This window comes from Podarcis raffonei, chromosome 3 (assembly GCF_027172205.1).
Source record: "Podarcis raffonei isolate rPodRaf1 chromosome 3, rPodRaf1.pri, whole genome shotgun sequence".
Classification (NCBI taxonomy): domain Eukaryota; kingdom Metazoa; phylum Chordata; class Lepidosauria; order Squamata; family Lacertidae; genus Podarcis; species Podarcis raffonei.
This window is the reverse complement of record NC_070604.1, coordinates 92,931,887-92,950,833: the sequence shown is the minus strand read 5'-3', so window position 1 is coordinate 92,950,833 and position 18,947 is coordinate 92,931,887. Positions and strand designations below refer to the sequence as shown.

General features: G+C 43.5%; 1 protein-coding gene across 5 annotated transcripts in view; it reads left to right on the top strand.

Moving 5' to 3' along the window:
* Positions 1 to 833: 833 nt before the first annotated feature.
* Positions 834 to 18,947, top strand: part of STUM (stum, mechanosensory transduction mediator homolog) — a 42,026-nt gene continuing 23,912 nt past the window's right edge. For 2 of the 5 annotated variants that reach the window (XM_053383025.1, XM_053383022.1), the window contains exon 1: positions 836 to 1,377. In XM_053383025.1, the coding sequence (XP_053239000.1) occupies positions 1,170 to 1,377 (208 nt within the window). In that variant the 5' untranslated portion in view covers positions 836 to 1,169. Of the gene's footprint in view, positions 1,378 to 18,947 lie in introns of all 5 variants that reach the window. The other 3 variants (XM_053383026.1, XM_053383023.1, XM_053383021.1) reach the window with 3 other exon arrangements.

Sequence of the window (18,947 nt, the reverse complement as noted above, 5' to 3'; positions counted from 1 at the left end):
GTGGCAGTTCGAATCCGCATGACAGGGTGAGCTCCCATTGCTCTGTCCCAGCTTCTGCCAACCTAGCAGTTTGAAAGCACACTAGTGCGAGTAGATAAATAGGTACCACTGCGGCAGGAAGGTAAATGACATTTCCATGCGCTCTTGCTTCTGTTATGCTGCGCCAGAAGCAGTTTAGTCCTGCTGGCCACATGACCTGGAACACCAGCTCCCTCAGTCTGAAGCGAGATGAGCGCCACATCCCATAGATGCCTTTGACTGGACTTAACCATCCAGTGGTCCTTTACCTCTGCTTGAGACAGTCACCTTACTCTGGTCAATGGTTGGGCCAGCCCTGTTACTACTGTCCTACTTTGCTCCAACAAACCCATGCAAGGAAGTAGAAGCTGCTTAAAATACCTGCTGCCACATGGAGACTGCCCTGCAGCAAGCTCTATGTTTCCTATACGCCACTACTGCAAAGTTCGTCACATTATCTATATGTACATTTAGCTATTAATACCTATACAAATTTTGTGTATATCTGAGCCCTCCTCCTGGTGATGGATTGCCTCTCTCTTTCGGCAATGCTTAGGTGGCTATGGCGGGAAATGTATTAAAGTTGCCTTTATGAAATCCATAAACCCTCTCCTGACTCCCTCCCCTTCTTTTTTTAAACAACTCATGGCTCCCCTGTGGCTTTTTAAAAAACGGTAGCGGGTGGGTATCGCAAGATGTTTTCTATCATTTGAGCGCTGGATTGAAGGAAAGGGAGGAGAGCGCGCGCGCTAGTGAGTTTCTGTTGCGGTGAGGCGCCTGAGGACTTGGCGGGAGGGAACCGGCGGGCGAGGCCGGCACCGCGCGCTTTTCGCCGGGAAGGCCAAGCGCGTGCGCGGTGGCGCCGGCCAGACCCCTCGGCGTGCTCGAGGCGGCGTGTGTGAGAAGGGGGAGCGCAAAGTGCGTGAGCGAGGGAGACGGGGAGCGCGCTCGCGCCGTCTCTTTAAGCCGCTCACTCGGGAGCCTGGGCGCGTGTTGAGCGCGGCGCCTCGCCTGGCGCGCCGCTCCGCTCTCCCTTCCCTCGCGTAGGGGAGCTTCCTCAGGCAGCTCCGGCTCCTTGCTCCGGCAGAGACCCTTCGCGGGGCGCGGCTCTCTAGCCTCTCCCTGCCCCCTCCCTCGCTTCAACAGGCGTCATGGACCACGGCCCCAAAGAAGGGGACTCGGCCGGGGCAGCTGCCGGCGACGCCGCTCGAGGGGCTGCTGCCGCCGCTGCCTCCTCCTCCGGCGGCGTGGTGGTGCAAGTGCGGGAGAAGAAAGGACCCCTTCGCGCCGCCATCCCTTACATGCCTTTCCCGGTGGCCGTCATCTGCTTGTTCCTCAACACCTTCGTGCCAGGGCTAGGTAAGCAGCCCCTGCGCGGGGCGCCTCAGCCTCAGCCTGGGGGGGGGGTGCGCCCTGGGCGGGAAATGGGACGCGCCCAAGGCGTGGGAGGGTTCCTGTGGCTCGGGGGAGATCCCTCTTCGGGCGGGCTGGGATCTGGGCGAGCGCCAGGTGCCAAGGGGCTGCCCTTGAAGGCCGTCGGGGCGGCTGCTTGCCTCACAGCACCTCGGGAGAACGGAGCCTGGGAGCAGGCACCTGCCTTCGCGCCCTCGCAGCTACTTTTATTGACGAGCTGCGGCCAATTAATTCCCTGCAACCTGCTGCTCTCGGTTACTTGGGAGATGTGAAAGTGGGTCGCGGGTGTGAGATCGCAAACAAGTTGTTCGAGCGGCGGGCAGAGGGAGACGCAAGTAAGCTGGCGGGAAGAAAAGTACTTAATATGGGCAAATGAACCCACATAGGGATAGGTTAGCCTCCTTGGACAACGTTGCCTTTTCGCAGCTTGGGATCGGGGACAGGGTGGGCTTCTTTGCCCCTTCTTCAGCCTAAGATGAACCCTGCTGGATCGAACCCAAAGTCCAAATCTAGCATCCTGGTTTCCCAAAGTGACCCAGCGGATGCCTTCTGGAAGCCCACGATCTCATTTTGTACAATCTCATTTTGTTGCTCTTTGCCACCTTTTACGCGCACGCACACTCACTCGCGCGCGCATTACTCCGAGGTACATTGTCTCTGGACACGGAAGCTTTCCTATAGCCATCCTGACTACTAGCCATGGATAGCGCTTGCCCTCCATATTAGGAATAGGTCTTAAAATTCTGTCCAAGGCATCGAAACTGGTGGCCGTCGCTGCAACTTGTGGCGCTGAATTCCACAAGTTAATGATGCCAGCGTGTGTGAAGAAGTGCTTTCTTTTGTCTAGCCTGAAGCTGCCGCCGATCGGTTTCTTCTTATGCCTGCAGCCATGGTAATGATCATCAATACAGTATTGGTGTTTTGAGTGTGAAGCTCAGGGCTGCAGTCTGCATTCCAGGACATAATCCAGAAACCGCAAGGATAACATTGCTGATTCTGCATCCCCATGTCTGCCAATCTTGTTGGGACCTTTGCAGATAAAGGGAGGCGGAAGCAACTTTGGGTTAGCATATCCCCTACCTGCAGGACAGACTGCTCACTGTCGGCTTCCCCGCTTGTTTTGTTCGCTGAATTCTCATTCAGGAAGGGGCCGCTCTCCCAATGATAGCCTGCAAGGTTTTATGTATGCAGGGAGGAAGAGGTAGAACTTTTTCAAGGGGTGAAACATACCGGTATTCCTCTTGAGTGGGAAAAGGAGCCGTATAGCTTCTTTGATCAGCTCTGAACAGAAAAAGGAGGGCTGAGGGAAGAGCAAAACTGAAGAATCTTCAGAATGTCTCATGGGTGAGGCTACTGAAAGGAGCTACAAGCTTTTAGAGGAGCAAATATTCAGTGAAAACTAGCTTTCCTGATATGGAGCTGCAGAAAGGGGATTTCTATGGATGCAGTAAACTGCATTTCTACCTGTGGTTGGAACAAAAGTGACCATCTGACAACAGGATTAACTGTTTTCTTCCCCCAAACACCTGTAGGCATTCAGTTTCATACAGGTGAAACTCAGAAAATTAGAATATCGTGAAAAAGTTCATTTATTTCAGTAATTCAACTTAAAAGGTGAAACTAATATATGAGATAGACTCATGACATGCAAAGCGAGATATGTCAAGCCTTTATTTGTAATAATTGTGATGATCATGGCGTAAATGAACTTTTCCACGATATTCTAATTTTCCGAGTTTCACCTGTATGTATTTTCTCTCAGCTGGGATGCCTTGACTTGTAAACCCACTTGTATATACTTTTGGGGAGAATATATGGTGGGGAATTAAACAGTACACTGAAAAGGATGCTGCGTAGTGGGGCAGGGTCATGGTGGCTCAGTGGCAGAACACATGCTTGGCATGTAGAAGTTTCTAGGTTCAAGCCCCAGCATCTCCAGGTAGAGCTGGGGGAGACCCTGGTCTGAAACCCCGGAGAGCTGCTTCCAGTCAGTGTAGACAATGCTGATCTAGATTGACTCCGAATAAGTGAGAAATAAATTATAGTGATAGTCAAAAAGATGACTGAATGCATAAAGGATAAATAACCCCTTCTAAACTGAGAGCTGGCAGAGCCCCTTCTGATTACAACTGAATGACAGCTGGTCACCTTGCAGAGTGTTGAGCGAAACGAGGTGTTAACAGATGTTGGTGTTGTTAAAATTACATTATATATATTTTGTGTGTGTGTGTGGTGTGTTGCCACCGTGTAAATTGCTTTGTAGCCAGAGGATGTTGCTGCAGAGAATAGGCTCTTGAGCTGTGGGTGGATTTTGGAGGACTCTGGACCTACTGAGATATCAAATACGTTCTCCTGGCTAACTTTACTGGTCTCTGAATGGTGAACTGAGAGGAAAAAAGAAACTCACTTATCCAATTTGTATTCTACAGAAGCAATAAATGTAGCAGTAATTGGTTCTCCACAGCACACTATCAGCAATAATATTAGCAGCCCTGTATCGGGAAGCTTTTAATGTGTGATGTTGTGTAGTGTTTTGTATATTCTGTTGGATGTCACCCAGAGTGGCTGGGGCAACACAGACAGATGGGTGAGGTACAAATTATTATTATTATTATTATTATTATTATTATTATTATTATTATTATTACTAATTGCTGGTAGTAGCAGTATTAAAGGATTTCTACCATTAGGTCTTTAGCTTGGGATACACCTATCAATGCAAGTGGCTAAGACCCTATATGGGTCTTAGTTTTTTTCTCTTTAATCCATTGTGCACTAGCACCCATTATCCTTTTTATCCCACACCACCCCCTTTGTTCTCACAATGACCCTGTGATGTAGACTAAGCTTGAGACAAATTCCATTATCAAGAACTGGAGATGCGCCCTAGAGAGACAGTGTGGTGTAGTGGTTAAGAGCGGTAGACTCGTAATCTGGTGAACCGGGTTCGCTTCCCCGCTCCTCCACATGCAGCTGCTGGGTGACCTTGGGCTAGTCACACTTCTCTGAAGTCTCTCAGCCCCACTCACCTCACAGAGTGTTTGTTGTGGGGGAGGAAGGGAAAGGAGAATGTTAGCCGCTTTGAGACTCCTTCCGGTAGTGATAAAGCGGGATATCAAATCCAAACTCTTCTTCATTTATTTATTTGTTTGTCCTACTTGAAGGGTCAAAACAGTTTCATTCTTCCATTACAGTCTAAAATCTGTTTCTGTATGCTTTTTTTAAAGGTTAATTTTCAGGGATATTTAAAGGTTTATATTCTTTTGAGGGGGCATGCAGCCTCATTCTGTGCATGGTGGTTTAGAAGTAATCTCCATTGTGTTCATTGAAAACTCACTCCTAAGAGACTAGGCATAGGATTGCCACCTTAAAGTAGTGTTAGAAACTCAGATGTATTAGCTAGGCACCAAATTGTTCCTGTAAGCAAAGTTACAGTCACCAAAATCGAATGTCTAGTTGCCATTTGGGGATAAGACAGCTCTAAAATCTTATTTTTTAAATGATGGACTGACTGTGACTGATTATCGATTAAACATATGGCTAGTTCAGATGACTACTTGATCCAAGGACAGTCCATATATATACTGTGAGCAGGGGAGTGGGTTGGGGTAAGCGAAGACAAGCTGTAACAATTAACTATAACATTGTTCACTGCTCCTACTCAGGCTGCACAGAAAAAGCATTTAGGTTCCTGAAATTCATTCCAATTGTGCAGATAAAAAATAACTGATAGAATTCTCCAGGATGTGATATTGGTGTGTGAAAACCGCCAAGATCCAATGATCCCCAGGCATGAACCTCCAGATGGTGGAGATATCAGGCACAATCCTGGAACCCAGGCATCTGCACTTGGTCGCAAATGGTTGATAGCCAGGTGCAAAATGCACCTGACACCTGGCTGATTTCAAACACTGCCTTAAAGCCTTGCCTTCTTCAACATGACTCACCTTTTGTTTGATCTGGCTTTTTTCTTAATTCTGTTACAAAATGAAACGCTGTTGCTATTTTGTATGTTTACAAAGGTGTCCTTAAAACACCCACCCACCCACCCCCCCCCCACACACACACTGCACCATACAGACTGAATCAGCAATACTTGTTTGCTTTTCTGTCATTTTTCACCTCTGAGCACAGTCACAGGGAAGGAAGCAACAGAATGTCACTTTAGTTGCATCAAAATTTTCCGCCTCTTGGAGTAAAAGCACATTTATGCTCCATATGCTGAAACAGGAATTAATAGCTTGTACTTTACTCAATGTCTTACACTTGTTTTTAAAAGTAATGATGGAAATGCCACAATGTGAATATTTAAAGCGTCTGGGAAATGAAGCCAAAGCTCTTGTCATATCTAGGTACCTCTCTTGTGCATTTGTACCAATACAAGAACCCAATTGCAGAAGCTGTAGTCATTTAAAACAACCTTTGTGTTCTAGCAGTATGTTTTTGTACTATTTTAGCTGCTTTTATCATATATTTGTAAATCACCTCCAGTTGCATGTTAGATAATAATAACAATGTTGTTGTTTAGTCGTTTAGTCGTGTCCGACTCTTCATGACCCCATGGCCCAGAGCACGCCAGGCACTCCTGTCTTCCACTGCCTCCCGCAGTTTGGTCAGACTCATGCTGGTAGCTTCGAGAACACTGTCCAACCATCTCATCCTCTGTTGATAATAATAAAAAATAATAATAGAACAGTAATAATAATTTAGAAAGTATATAGGAATTTTCACATTTTCTTTTCAGTGTACTCTAGCGTCAAACCTGTACTAGAACTGTACATAGAACTGTAAAGTTGGTAGGGATCTCAAGGGTCATCTAGTCTAACCCCCTACAATGCAGGAATCATTTGCCCAATGTGGGGCTTGAACCCGCAACCCTGACATTAAGAGTCTCGTGCTGCACCAACTGAGCTATCCCGAGTAATGGATTGTTCATTTCAATTCTTCATTTGTGGTATCTCTGCTAAGCCACTGAAGTCAACCTTTTACAAAATAGTAATCTGTTAAAGTATGGTGTGTTTTTTTAAAATATGCAATGAACTGAACCCACTGTGCTCTCTGCATCTTGAAACAAGAAATCTATGAGAATCTGATCACACATACTTTGGATATTAAAATTGAGGTGACGTCATTTCTGAGAAAGTTACAGAAAAGTAGCCGTGTTGGTCTGCCATGGTCAAAACAAAAAAATTTTTTCCTTCCAGTAGCACCTTAAAGACCAACTAAGTTAGTTCTTGGTATGAGCTTTCGTGTGCATGCACACTTCTTCAGATACACTTGAACATTCTGGCAATGATTTTAACACCAAAGCTATGTACAGATAGTGTATCTGAAGAAGTGTGCGTGCACACGAAAGCTCATACCAAGAACTAACTTAGTTGGTCTTTAAGGTGCTACTGGAAGGAAAAAAATTTTTTATTTCTGAGAAAGTTAGCTATTGGGAGGGTTTGCACATTCGCAAAGAATGGCTGTGCTTCTTGTATAATGGACAAAATAGGGACATGTGACTCCCCAATCTAAGAGCAAATTTCCTTGGCAATGCAGGAGGGAGGAGGCAGACGAAGAAATCATCAGGTGTTTGTTTGAAGTGTGTGGCTTCTAATGTATTCAGCTCCATTTTATTAATGTTGTGAGCTGCTTTGAGGATTTCAGATGAAAAGTGAAAATAGAATCTAATGAATAAACCCACTTCATCCCCAAGGGCAAAAGTACACATAGTCTACGTAGCTCCCAGTTGGGAGGTGGTAATTTACGAACTTGCTGCCCAGGGCTAAGAATGTTGAGTTGCTATTTCTTTGGAACTAGGAAGGCTAGTGGCTGTCTGAACACTTGACTAATAATCCCTTTCAGGGGTGCCAACTTGAATAAAATAGTAGCGGGGGGGGGAGGTAAGCCCCGCCCTGCACAATCGATCACATGATGCGGCACTTGCACACCATTTGAATGGCAATGCTCATCAACTTTGAGGGCCCTGACCCCCTAAAATATTTTATTGCGGGGGCAGAAGGGACCTTGGCCCCTGGGAGTTGGCTCCTATGATCCCTTTTAAAAAGGTGTGTGTCCCAGTCTTAATATACCTCCAGGGTGTAATCTTTTATATGCTTACTTGGTGGAGAGGGTTGTGGTGGTGGAGCTGCATGTATTCTTGGATGACACGGATTAGTTAGATCAATTCTTCGCAAAGAGTGGAATGTTGACATGTGTTTTAATCTGGTTTTTATCTTACTGTTGATTTTAATTTTTTTAAAAAAACATTGTAAATAGTTGATGTTTTTATTACACTCAAGCAGTGAATAAATCTTGTGAAATAAAGAGATAAATACACACTCACATCATAATTTGTTCTGGCAATGATTTTAACACCAAAGCTCTTGTCTTTATGAAAGTAAAAGCAGCCACCCATGAATTTACATAAAATTATGCATGTACATATAATATGACTTGAGTGTCTTGTGATGAAAGATGCTCAGCAGTGTGTAGTTATGACAGAATGTAACGTTAATTAAAATTATTTCAATAAAAAATGTCAACTCCAGGGATGAGAGCTTTATTTTATTCTACCTCTAATGGCATAGTGGTGTGAATTTAAATGACTCAGTGGTGTGACCTTCTCCTCAGTTAGTTTAATTACTTCTGTTTTAAACAGAGCCCTTCTTAAAGTTTTTTCTGTCCCCTGGCTAAATTTGAAATCTCTTCCATTATGTTGAACACATCATTCTACGTTTGGGGCGGGGGAAAGAATCCTGACCTAGGAGAAAATGTAGGACACGCAACGTACCCTATATATGTTCTTACTATGCTATATACTATGTAGAATTGTGCTAGTTATACAATTGGCATATTTTATCATCACTGCACATTGAGCTGTCCACCATGGATTGAAGGTCTCTTGCCTGATTGAGGTTGCAATCTTACACCTACCTACTTTGAAATAAAGCCCAGAACTCAGAGGAACTTACTTCTGAGTAGTCATGTAGGGATTGCACTGTAAGCCACTGCCAGCCCTGGACCCAATCCATTCATATGTGAAATGAGTTTTAGTTTGTACCCAGCTAGGAACTGAGAAGACTTGACTGTGCCCAATAGAGATGCTTTGTGCCAGTCATTGTGGGAAGCAGATTTGGCACCCTAGTATGCTTCTGACCCAATACATTACATTTTTGCCTCCTATCCCACCCTCCTGTTCCTTGAAGTATGTTCACCCATGGACACATTGCAGACAATGCCTTTCAAAAATACTGTAACTAAGCGGCAACTTACTTTGCAGCATAGAAGTTCTCTTTGGCTAGGGGTGGCAATTGGTGTACCCCTCCTCAGTTTTTAAACATAGAACTGAATTAGGCCATCGTCATGAGGTAACAAGCCCTCCTCCCCTGTGGTGTTACAATCACCTTCAGCAGGAAAAGCTTTGATCCATTTGACTCTAATCAAGTATGTAAGGGTTTAACTTCACTTATTGACCTACATGTATAAAAGGGCTTTCTCATTGTCTTCAGTGAAAAATACCCTGTTCAGCTATGAGTCTTTCTAGGTAGGCATGAGGGAGTCATAATAACTCAGGCTAATCTTCCTTGGGCAATGTTATGAGAATAAAATTACAACAACAACAATTTTATTATTTATACCCTGCCCATCTGGCTGGGTTTCCCCAGCCACTCTGGGTGGCTCCCAACAGAATACTAAAAACAGAATAAAACTTCAAACATTAAAAACTTCCCTAAACTGGACTGCTTTCAGGTGTCTTCTAAAAGTCAGATAGTTGTTTATTTCCTTGACATCTGATGGGAGGGTGTTCCACAGGGTGGGCGCCACTACCAAGAAGGCCCTCTGCTGGTTCCTGTAACTTTGCTTGCAGTGAGGGAACTGCCAGAAGGCCCTCAGCGCTGGACCTCAGTGTCCAAGTATTGCACCCTTTACTGTAGATAGGCAAGAACCAAACTTTGAGTTTCAGATAACCAAGTTCCTGCTTTATGATGCTGTAAAACCTATGATATTTACTTGCTTGTTACTTTCCAGGCTGAGTTTGTATAATGACTTTTTAAAAGATCAGTTCCATGCCATGTTTTTGCATAATCTGAGTATTGTAGTTGTTTTGCTGCACATTGTGCAGAGATTGTAACTATAACAACTTTAAATATCTGGAAATAAAATATTAAATTGTGAATTTTAATGAATGGAGTGCTGTTGATGTGGATTAGAGAATGAACACACGTGGGAAAAGACACTGCTGGGTATCTGTTAATCTAATTCATCCTTTAATTTAATTGAGCCAGATGCATTACAAAGATTAAAGTGAAGGTGAAAGAGGATGAATAGTAGGGAAAGGGAGGATTGTTTTATTAAAGTTTTGAAAAATGTTCACACATCTGACATGGCCCAGTGGTGCTCATATACTCTAAACTAAGAAATGGGGTTCACTTCGAACACAGCTAGCCTGGAAGCTGAGCAGACTTGTGAAGGAGGAATGGAGAATTCTGTCCTTCTGCTAGCCTTCTTGCTTGTCTTCGTGGACTTCCTGGTTGCCTGCGGCTACCGGGCAAGCTGTTAAAAATAAAACTACTATAGCAATCTAGGAATCTAGTTACTAGATTCTAGTACCAGGGATGTTCTGCAATGAGAGCCACATTTGGAGTACATTATGAGCATGGTGCCTGTTCTGTTTTGCAAATCTGTTTGTATAAATTTGCTGGCTATTTTCATAAGTATGGCAGATTGCAACTGCAAGTCCTCGATATGTTGCAATTATTACTAGAACTAGGAACAGTATCTTGACAAGTTCTTGAGATGGTAAAAGTCAGCATGCATTTGTAACAGTCACAAACTCTTAGCTGCAGGATTATAAAGCCACTGGCTAACTTTAGGATGAGCCAGTCTTCCAGTTTGACTTGTCTCATGAATGTATCTTTTAAAAATAAAGAATTATAAGAACATTCTAGCCTAACCTATGTATGTTGACTCAAAAATAATATGTATTCAGATGGGCTTATTGCAACATAAGCATGGATAGGATTATTGGACCTTTTCCAAGAACTGGACTGGGTTTGTTAACTGTTTTCAATAACAAAAAGGGCTGCTAAGCAGAAAAGTGTATCTGACTGTTGAAAGACACACAAACTTGGGTTTTAATGAAAATTCCCACATAAAATTTCAGGACTAATCAATGTGAATCACTATTCTAGACTAGGCTAAAAGTTAGAATAGTTGTAGTTTTGCAAACTATTTTACATAATGGTGTGAAGATATTTTGTAAACAAAATAGGTCTAATGCAATGTGTTTTCTAAAATTTACTAACAGTTTAAAATGATCTCAGCCAGAGATTTGATAAACTGTCAATCAAACCCAGTTTTGTGTTTTTCTGCATGCAGGGGGGCAGGCAAGTGTTTAAGTGTATTCATAAAAGAATGGATTTCAGATTTCATAAATGGGTCTTGTTAATTTGCTATTTTTAAAATACTTGTGAGACCTTTCCTGTTGCCATGACAATTTCCTCTCCATAAACATGATTCTGTGTATCTCTTTGTGCACCTATCTTACATTCCTTGATAAGAATACAGGCACCCTACTGCATCAGACCAAAGGCCCACCTGGACCAGCATCTTCTTCTCACAGTGGCAACCAGATGCCTATAGGAAGCCCACAAACGGGACCTGAGTGCAACAGCACTCTTTTTATCATGCTCCCCAGCAACTGGTTTTCAGAGGCATACCATCTGCAGTACTGGAGGTAGTAGGCTGACATCATAACTAGTGGCCATTTGATAGGCTTATTCATGAATTTGTCCAACCCCCCTTTAAAGCCATTCAAAAAGGTAGCCTTCACTGTATCTTCTGGGAATGAGTTCCATAGTTCATGTATGCACCATTTGAAGAGAACATTTCCTTTTGTCTGTCCTGAATCTTCCACTGGATGTTTCCAAGTCCTAGTATTTCTTCATAAAGTTATGCATTCAATTTACCTCCACCACCATCCCACCAAAAAACAAAAAACAAAAACAGGTCTGGGGGAACTTTTTGGTCCAGTGGACCAGATCTTTATGTCCCCATCCTGTGGGCCAACTTTGACAGCATGTGTCAGCGAGTTCTTAGTGGGGAACTTGTTCCGGCATTTAAACGAAGCAGGATTTAACTCCTCTCTCATCAGTTCCAGCTGCAGGAACCTGCTGTGTCTCCATTTCTCCCACAGCTGACATCACATGTTATGTCAAGGGTGGGGCAGGTATCTGGGGTTTGGGGGAAAGGCCTTATGGGCTAAATTTGGCACACGGGGCCAGAGGTTCCCCACCTGTTCTAAACAAAAAAGGCCCAGATGTTACAACCATTCCTCATAGTGGAGTTGCTCCAGCTCCTTGGAGAGCAGCAATCATAGCTGTGCCCAGTATTCCATGTGTGGTTGCACCATAGATTTGTATGATGGCGTTGTGGCATAAGCAGTTTTATTTTCATTCTCTTTCCTAATGGTCACTCGCATGAAATCCACCATTTTCACAGCATTTTTGTCAAGCTACCAATTATGACTTCAGGACCTGCCATCTGTCCAGTCACTGCCAGTTGAGTATATGTGAAGTTAGGAATTTTTTTTGCCCCAGTATGTGTCACTTGGTGTATATTAAACTGCTCTTGCTATTTAGCTGCCCATTTACCCTTGCAATTCTGTTTTTATTCTTGCCACAAGTCAATAAAATTGGCTGCCTCATTTCTCTCCTATACCTTTCAAGTGATATATAGGAAAGAAGCATTACATAGTTCAGTGGGTGTGGGGCATGAGTCCATTAATCTTTCAGAGATTAGTTAGAGTACCTTATATGCCTATGCTTGGTAGTAGCTCTTTGCATCTGGATTGTAATATTGTTGAGTATGAGTGGTTAATGTATGAGTGGTTGATAGAGACAATGTTTGAGGTAGTGAATGTTTGTAGTGGCTGTGTGAAGTAGATTGTGATGAGTTTGGGGTTGTATCTCCCTCTCAGCCTCTAGGTTCTCACCCAGTAACTCCAAACAAGCTCTCAGCTCATCCACAAAAGTCTCACAGCAAGGAGAGTTCCCAGAAATGGCAGACATCGCCCTAGTCTCCCTAGACATCAGCCTAGACTTTCTTTTTGTGGACAGGCCCAAGGTGGATGGCACTTCCTCAGGCTGTGTCCTATTCAGCTGCACTCTCCACACCCAGAGTCTGGAGGGCTGCATGAAATTAGGCTGCTGTGGGTTCCCTGCCGCTCTTCAAATTGTTCACAATTCTAGATGTTCTGACGAGAACATTTCAGGCGAAGTATTCAGAAATGGCCTATAATAAGCAGTGATGTGAACAAAGTTGCATATGAGTAATATTAATATCTCAAAACTGTTTCATAAGGATACCCCAGGCAACAATCTATCAAATTCCATCATTGCTACCACCTCCTCATATACTTAATACCTGTCTTGGATTTGATTTACTGTGTCACTCATGTAAGCATTGAGGCAGCTGGAAAAGTCCACCCTTCTATTTTCATAGCAGAACAGTTTAAGTGTATAGACTCAGGGCAGGGAACCACAGGTCTGGGGGGGCACTGCCTCTCTGTCAGGTCCCTCTCCACAGGCCTCAACTCTCACCAGTTCTGCCCTGCACCCTGCTCAAGTGCTTTTACTGATTTGGAATGTGATAATGGAGATATGTGTATCTGTAGAAACCCCATGGCTGGAATGCAGCCTGGGCAAAGAGTTGCATTTGTTTTGTATGCCTATCCAAACCCATTTTTGCCACTGTCTCTGACCCCCACTAGCATGCCCCCCCCAGCATGTAGTTCATGAGGGAATGTTGCCCTTGGTTTCCCTACTGCTGCTGTAAAGAGAAAGCTAAGCCTTGTTAAATGTGACGAGATGCAGTGCTCAAAAACCAGAGACACTCCCGTCTCCATGAATTAGCAGAGGACTGAAAGCTTAGCCGACGCATGGAGAGCTTTTACCATGCAAAGACCACACAGAAACAAAAGGCTTTCTTCAGCACAGTTTACTGAGGTTTAAAACGTACAGTTCATGCTGAGATACAGCAGGGTCCAAAATGTAGCTCTTTAAAGCCCCTTGCCCACACACAACTACATTTGAAATAATAGCCCTTTTAAATATGGTGGGACATCTTTACCAAGGGTGCCAACTTGAATAAAATATTGGAGGAACCCAGGTAAGCCCACATAATTGATCACAATTCGGGGCACACACACACCATTTGAATGGCTATGCCCATGAACTGGAGGGGAGGGCTGACCCCCTCAAATATTTTATTGGGGGGGGGCAAAGGGACCTTGGCCCCTAGGTGTTGGTTCCTATGGTTCTTAGCATATTCTGTTTACTATGGTAATCTCCCCCTCAGGTCCCTCTCTGGAGTGTAAGTACTAAGTAAGGGATGGGAAAAATTCCCTTGCAGAGAGACACCGTCCTTTTTTCATTTGTAAGTTTTTAACAGCTGCCTTATCTTAATAACAGTGAAAGCCAGAAACTTGTGGTTAGCATAAACCAGACTTCCTTGTGTATGCATTTGTAAAGAAAACAAAACTGTACCAAGATTGGAGGAATGGAATCTAAAATATTGCAAAAATGGAAAACGGCTGAGCAAACTCCATCTGGAGCTGAGGCAAATTTACCACTTCATGAATTGATGATGACCATAAAAGGGGGACGGGAAAACCCTATTCTAGAGAGCCATCTGTTCTGGACATGAATATGACCCCAACACAGGAGGAAATAGTACTTGGGTCTTGAGAAATATGGAACGGAATGAAAGAGAGGGGGAAAGCTCTGATACAATAGTTTGTTTAAGTGGTCAGTCCCCTGGAGCCACCGTTTGCTAAATAATGAAGATGACTGTCTTAAGACAAACATACTGTGAAACTAGTTTCTCACAATAGAATAGTTTAGTGATAGAGCACATACTCAAGTCCCAGTTTCAGTCCCTGAATCTCCCAAGTTATAAGAATCATGTAACTGGTGATGGAGAAAGTGTATTTCCGGCAGAAACCCTGGAGAGCCCCTGCCAATCAGGACAGACATAACGGGAGTGAGGTGGTCGGTTTTGCTAACACTTTTGTACCAGTTGCAATAGTTTCCTGTGGTTTTCTGAGCACAATTTAAAATGCTCAATTTCAGCCTTTAGCACCTTAAACAGTTTGGGCTCAAGCTATTTGTTGACTCACTTGCACATGTACCAGGTTTCTTGCACATAGAGGCCTAAAATGGAGGCCCTTCTTGTGTATCTGTGAGGTTGGTAGCCACAAGGAAGCAGAATTTCTTTGCCTCACATCTTTGGCACTCCCTGCCAGTGCATCTACCATAGGCTGCCATGCTTCAAGGATTTTGGACTAGCTGGCTTATTCTTTTTCTTAGCTGAACTATGGTCGCTATTGCTGTGGGGGAGTGTTGGTTGACTGTATTGGCTTTTACTTTGAGAGGTTTTGATGCTTTTCGTATTTTTATGGTTGTGAGCCACTTTGGATTTGCATTGTCCCGAAAGGCAGCCTAGAAATATTTTAAAATAAATTAAGCTGAATTAAAATTAAATTAACATTGGGCCCAAATTGAGCTGAAGGAATTAAAAAAGAATATACTGTATGCTGCTACTTCTTAACAGAGAACCTGATTGTGAGTTGTGTTTTCCAAGCGAGCAAGTAACCAAGCTTGGAAATCCAAAAATAATGTACTGCAAAATTTACTCTATTCTTCACCTAACAAGAAGAGCTTAATTTTTATTATTTTAGGTACCTTGCATTGAAGTTCTGTAGAATAATTTGTGTAAAGGAGGTTGGGTGGGGGAATAAAATCTTAGCAATGTTAGGCTTCTACCAGTGATTGACAGGAGGTTTGCTAGGTAGTGGGTAGAAACTGCCAGTTGCAAGTCGTGAGTTACAAAGAAGGTGGATTAGTAGGCTTCTACTATTGATAATTAATCTATATAGTAGCATATGACGGTCCCAGGTAAGTGCAAATACCTGCAGTGCTTAAAATTAAAATAGATGGGGGCTGCAATCCTAGACACATTTATCAGGGAGTAAGCCCCACTGAGCATGCTGAAATTTACTCTGAGTAAATTTTGTGCTATGGGGATTGGTAATGGAGAGACAAATGAGGTAGATATTCTGCATAGAACGCAGTGTCCTGAGAAGCTTATGTTTTGGAACCCTTAGGGCTGCAAATTGGCAATAAGTAATATGAAATCGAAATATGGAATAGACGGGAGGTTGGGTCTTTAGTGTTAAGACCAATTTATGTTTTATTGATTGTTAAGAAAATTATGTGTCTATGGTTATTTCTGTGTGTGATTTTTGTGTTCTTTCTTTTTTTCTTGCTGTATCAATAATAATAAAAAAGACAGACATAAAGACAGGGCTGCAAATAATGGCTTGGAAAATGGTGATATCTAGTTAGAAACACAAAATCTAGATAAATCATTTATTTGCTGGCTACATCTACTCCTAACTTCCACGCTTACTAGAAACTGCCATTTTGTGGTAGCTGTTTCTGATAAACACATGCATCTAATTTTGTTCCTTTAGGGCAAACCCGAGGCATTACTTTTCGTACTCAGGAAACGAAACCAAGATTCTTTTACGCCTGTATTTGTATTGCGAAAATCATATACTACATGTTAGGTATTTCTAATACATATAAATAAATGGGTTGAGGGGGAGTTAGCATGAGATGCTAGGCTGATTAGTGTGAGTAGTCATTATTCGGGCCTGAGTTCTCCCCTCAAGGTCCCTAGAACTTAAAAATTTATGCAGTGAAAAAGTGGGGTCCATCTTGTTTTTAGGTCATGAGCATATAAATGCATGCAGATGAACTTGTATGTCGCCATGGAGTACACAACATGCCATTTCATACTCTCTAGCTGCTGGGACATAATCTTGACTTTTAAATTGGTGGTGGACAGGCTTTTGCAGAATAAATGAATAAAGTAGGCAGGGTAGAGCCTTCAGCCGTGTATAATAATGAGTCTTGGGAAGCTATATTTACAAAAACGGAGTTTCAAACTTGTACCTATTTTTATCTAAGAAATGCAGGAGAGTAGTGGTCAGGATGTTAGAGTTCAGTGCTATGCCTTAGGCCTTTGCCCATCTCTTGTATAACAAAAGCAAAATAAATTCTGCAAAATAAGCAATTATTTTCTCAGTTTCTTGCCTCGGGTTTTTTGTTTTAATGCAGAAGGTACCTACTCCAGAGTTTAGACTCTGTGGGTAGCAGCTACACCAACTACTTTTGTTTTCTGCTTGATCAGGTGGAATGGAGCATGGATACCAGAGCCAAGAGATGCAAAGCACACGTGCTTTGCTCAAAATCCCCAAGGGCTTAATCTGCAGACTATTGCAGACCTTATCAAGGTGCGTAGAATGGCAGTGTGCCCAAGCTCCAGTTTGTTCATGAGATCTGTTCACCAGAGGTAAGATGGCAGAAGTGGGTCTCCTAAGGCGGGCAGTGCTGAACCGCAGTCACTCTTTTAAAATGGTTCTGGTTTAAGGAGTTGCTTACCCCTACTCCACTTACCAGAGGCCTCATGTTCTTCTTGCCTTTCACCACCACACTTCTGAAATACTGGGAGGGGCCTAGGATGGGCAGCCACTAGGAGCAATGTGCTACATTCCACACTGGCTGTCCATGCTCTCCCACACTGTCTCCTTTCAAGGCTCTGACAGAGCCCATTGACAGTGTTATGTACTGAAGTTCTCACCCTGGGCCAGCAGGGGGATACTGTAGATAGTTTTCACTCAGGTCCACATATGCAAATAAGGGATTGAAAGTGATGTTCAGCGATTGGATAGTTACAGACAGTTGTTACAGTTGCGTGGTACTGGAGCTCTATATAAGCAGGCTGGCTGAACCCTTCAGTTCTGTTCTGGCCTGTGAATAAACAAGAGCTGTTTGAAGAATCGCTGTGTCGTCTGATATGTTCACCCACAACTTAACAGACAGCATTGGTAATGTGTCCATATTTGTAATGGCTTTAAATGAAAAAAGCCTGTTTGGGGCTTTAATTGACAGCAACCCATAAGCAAGTAGGGAAAGGGGAGCCTTGCTTGACTCCTTCCATCCCTGCCCTGCTTGTTTATGAGCGTGGCCCCAGTTACTAGGCTATTAGGTCAAAAACCCTGGTAGATTTATTTTTTATTTATTGCCTTTGAATCCCACCTTTCCTCCAGGGAGCTCAAAGTGTGAACAAGTTTTCTCTTTCTCCCCATTTTATCTTCACAACAACTCTGCAAGGAGGGTAGGTTAGGCTGGGAGTGAGAGACTGGCCCAAGGTCACCCCATGAGTTTCATAGCCAAGTGGAGAATTGAATCCTGGTCTGCCAGGTCTTAGTCCAACACTCCAACCCCACTGGCTCTCTAGATCTGCTTCCTATTGTCATAACAGTTTAGCCCTGGAGGAGGATCAAAGAACATCATGCTTTTGCAAAAAGAAAGGGGAAGATTGGGATAAAGAAGAAGAAATAAGCTCTCAAGATAATCTTTATTCTCCTTAACCTGTACAAGAATCCTACTGAATGGGCAAATGGAGCATTATGGGGTTGGGGTAATATTTTCCCCCTCCCTAATTATAATTCTGGTGGCTGTTCCTGTGCTGTGTGTGACATTGGTGTGCACAGCAACACGCAGATAGCCCAAGTAATAGCAGGCCCTTCACTAGAAAGCTGCAAAGTCAATGCAACCTTCAGCCTGTCTAGTGAGAATAAAAATGAAGCTTAGATAAATGTGCACACACAAAGCATTTTACTGGAGGGGAAAAAAGTAATAATTTTAAACGCAATGTTTAAAATTTAAGTTTTAAAGGCACAGTTGGGACTTGTTCCCTAGCAACGGTTCGCATCTAATCCTTGTGAATGATGCCAACGTTGTAAAAAAGCTGCCCTGAAGAATAAAGCAAAGGGAAGGAGACTAGGAAAAAGGCTGGTTGGGTACAAGGAATTGTGAGAATCTTTCACAGTTTGACAGGCTCTGCCAATGCAGAGAGGACAGGAGTATTACTTGTAAATAGGCAGCTGAAAGCCAGTTCACACAACCATTATGGCTACTAGCCATAAAGGCTGTGTTATATACCTCCGTTGCCAAAGGCCATATGCCTCTGAACATCAGTTTCTGGGGAGCCCATGTGGGAAGAGTGCTGCATTCAGGTTCTGCTTGTGGGCTTCCCATAGACATCAGGTCGGCCACTGTAAAAATTTGAAGCTGTGCTAGATGTGTATTTGGCCCGATCACACAGGGCTTTTCTTACGTTCTGCATTGAACTGCCCCAGCTGGCACCTGCTTCTTATTTGTTGGCTGCAAGCCGTGCGACTCCTTCTCCATGAACAGCAGCTTCCATGCTGCTGCCCACCTCACACCGAAGTTGGCTTGCAGTGGTGCAAAGAGCCTGCAGCTTCTGTTTGTGGTGTACATTTGTGCCTCAAGACTGGAACTGCCACTGGCGAATATTCTTTATGTTGTATTCATTTATCTGGGGGAGACCCAAGTGCACCACTTTGAGCTCCTTAGAGGAAAGGTGGGATATAAATT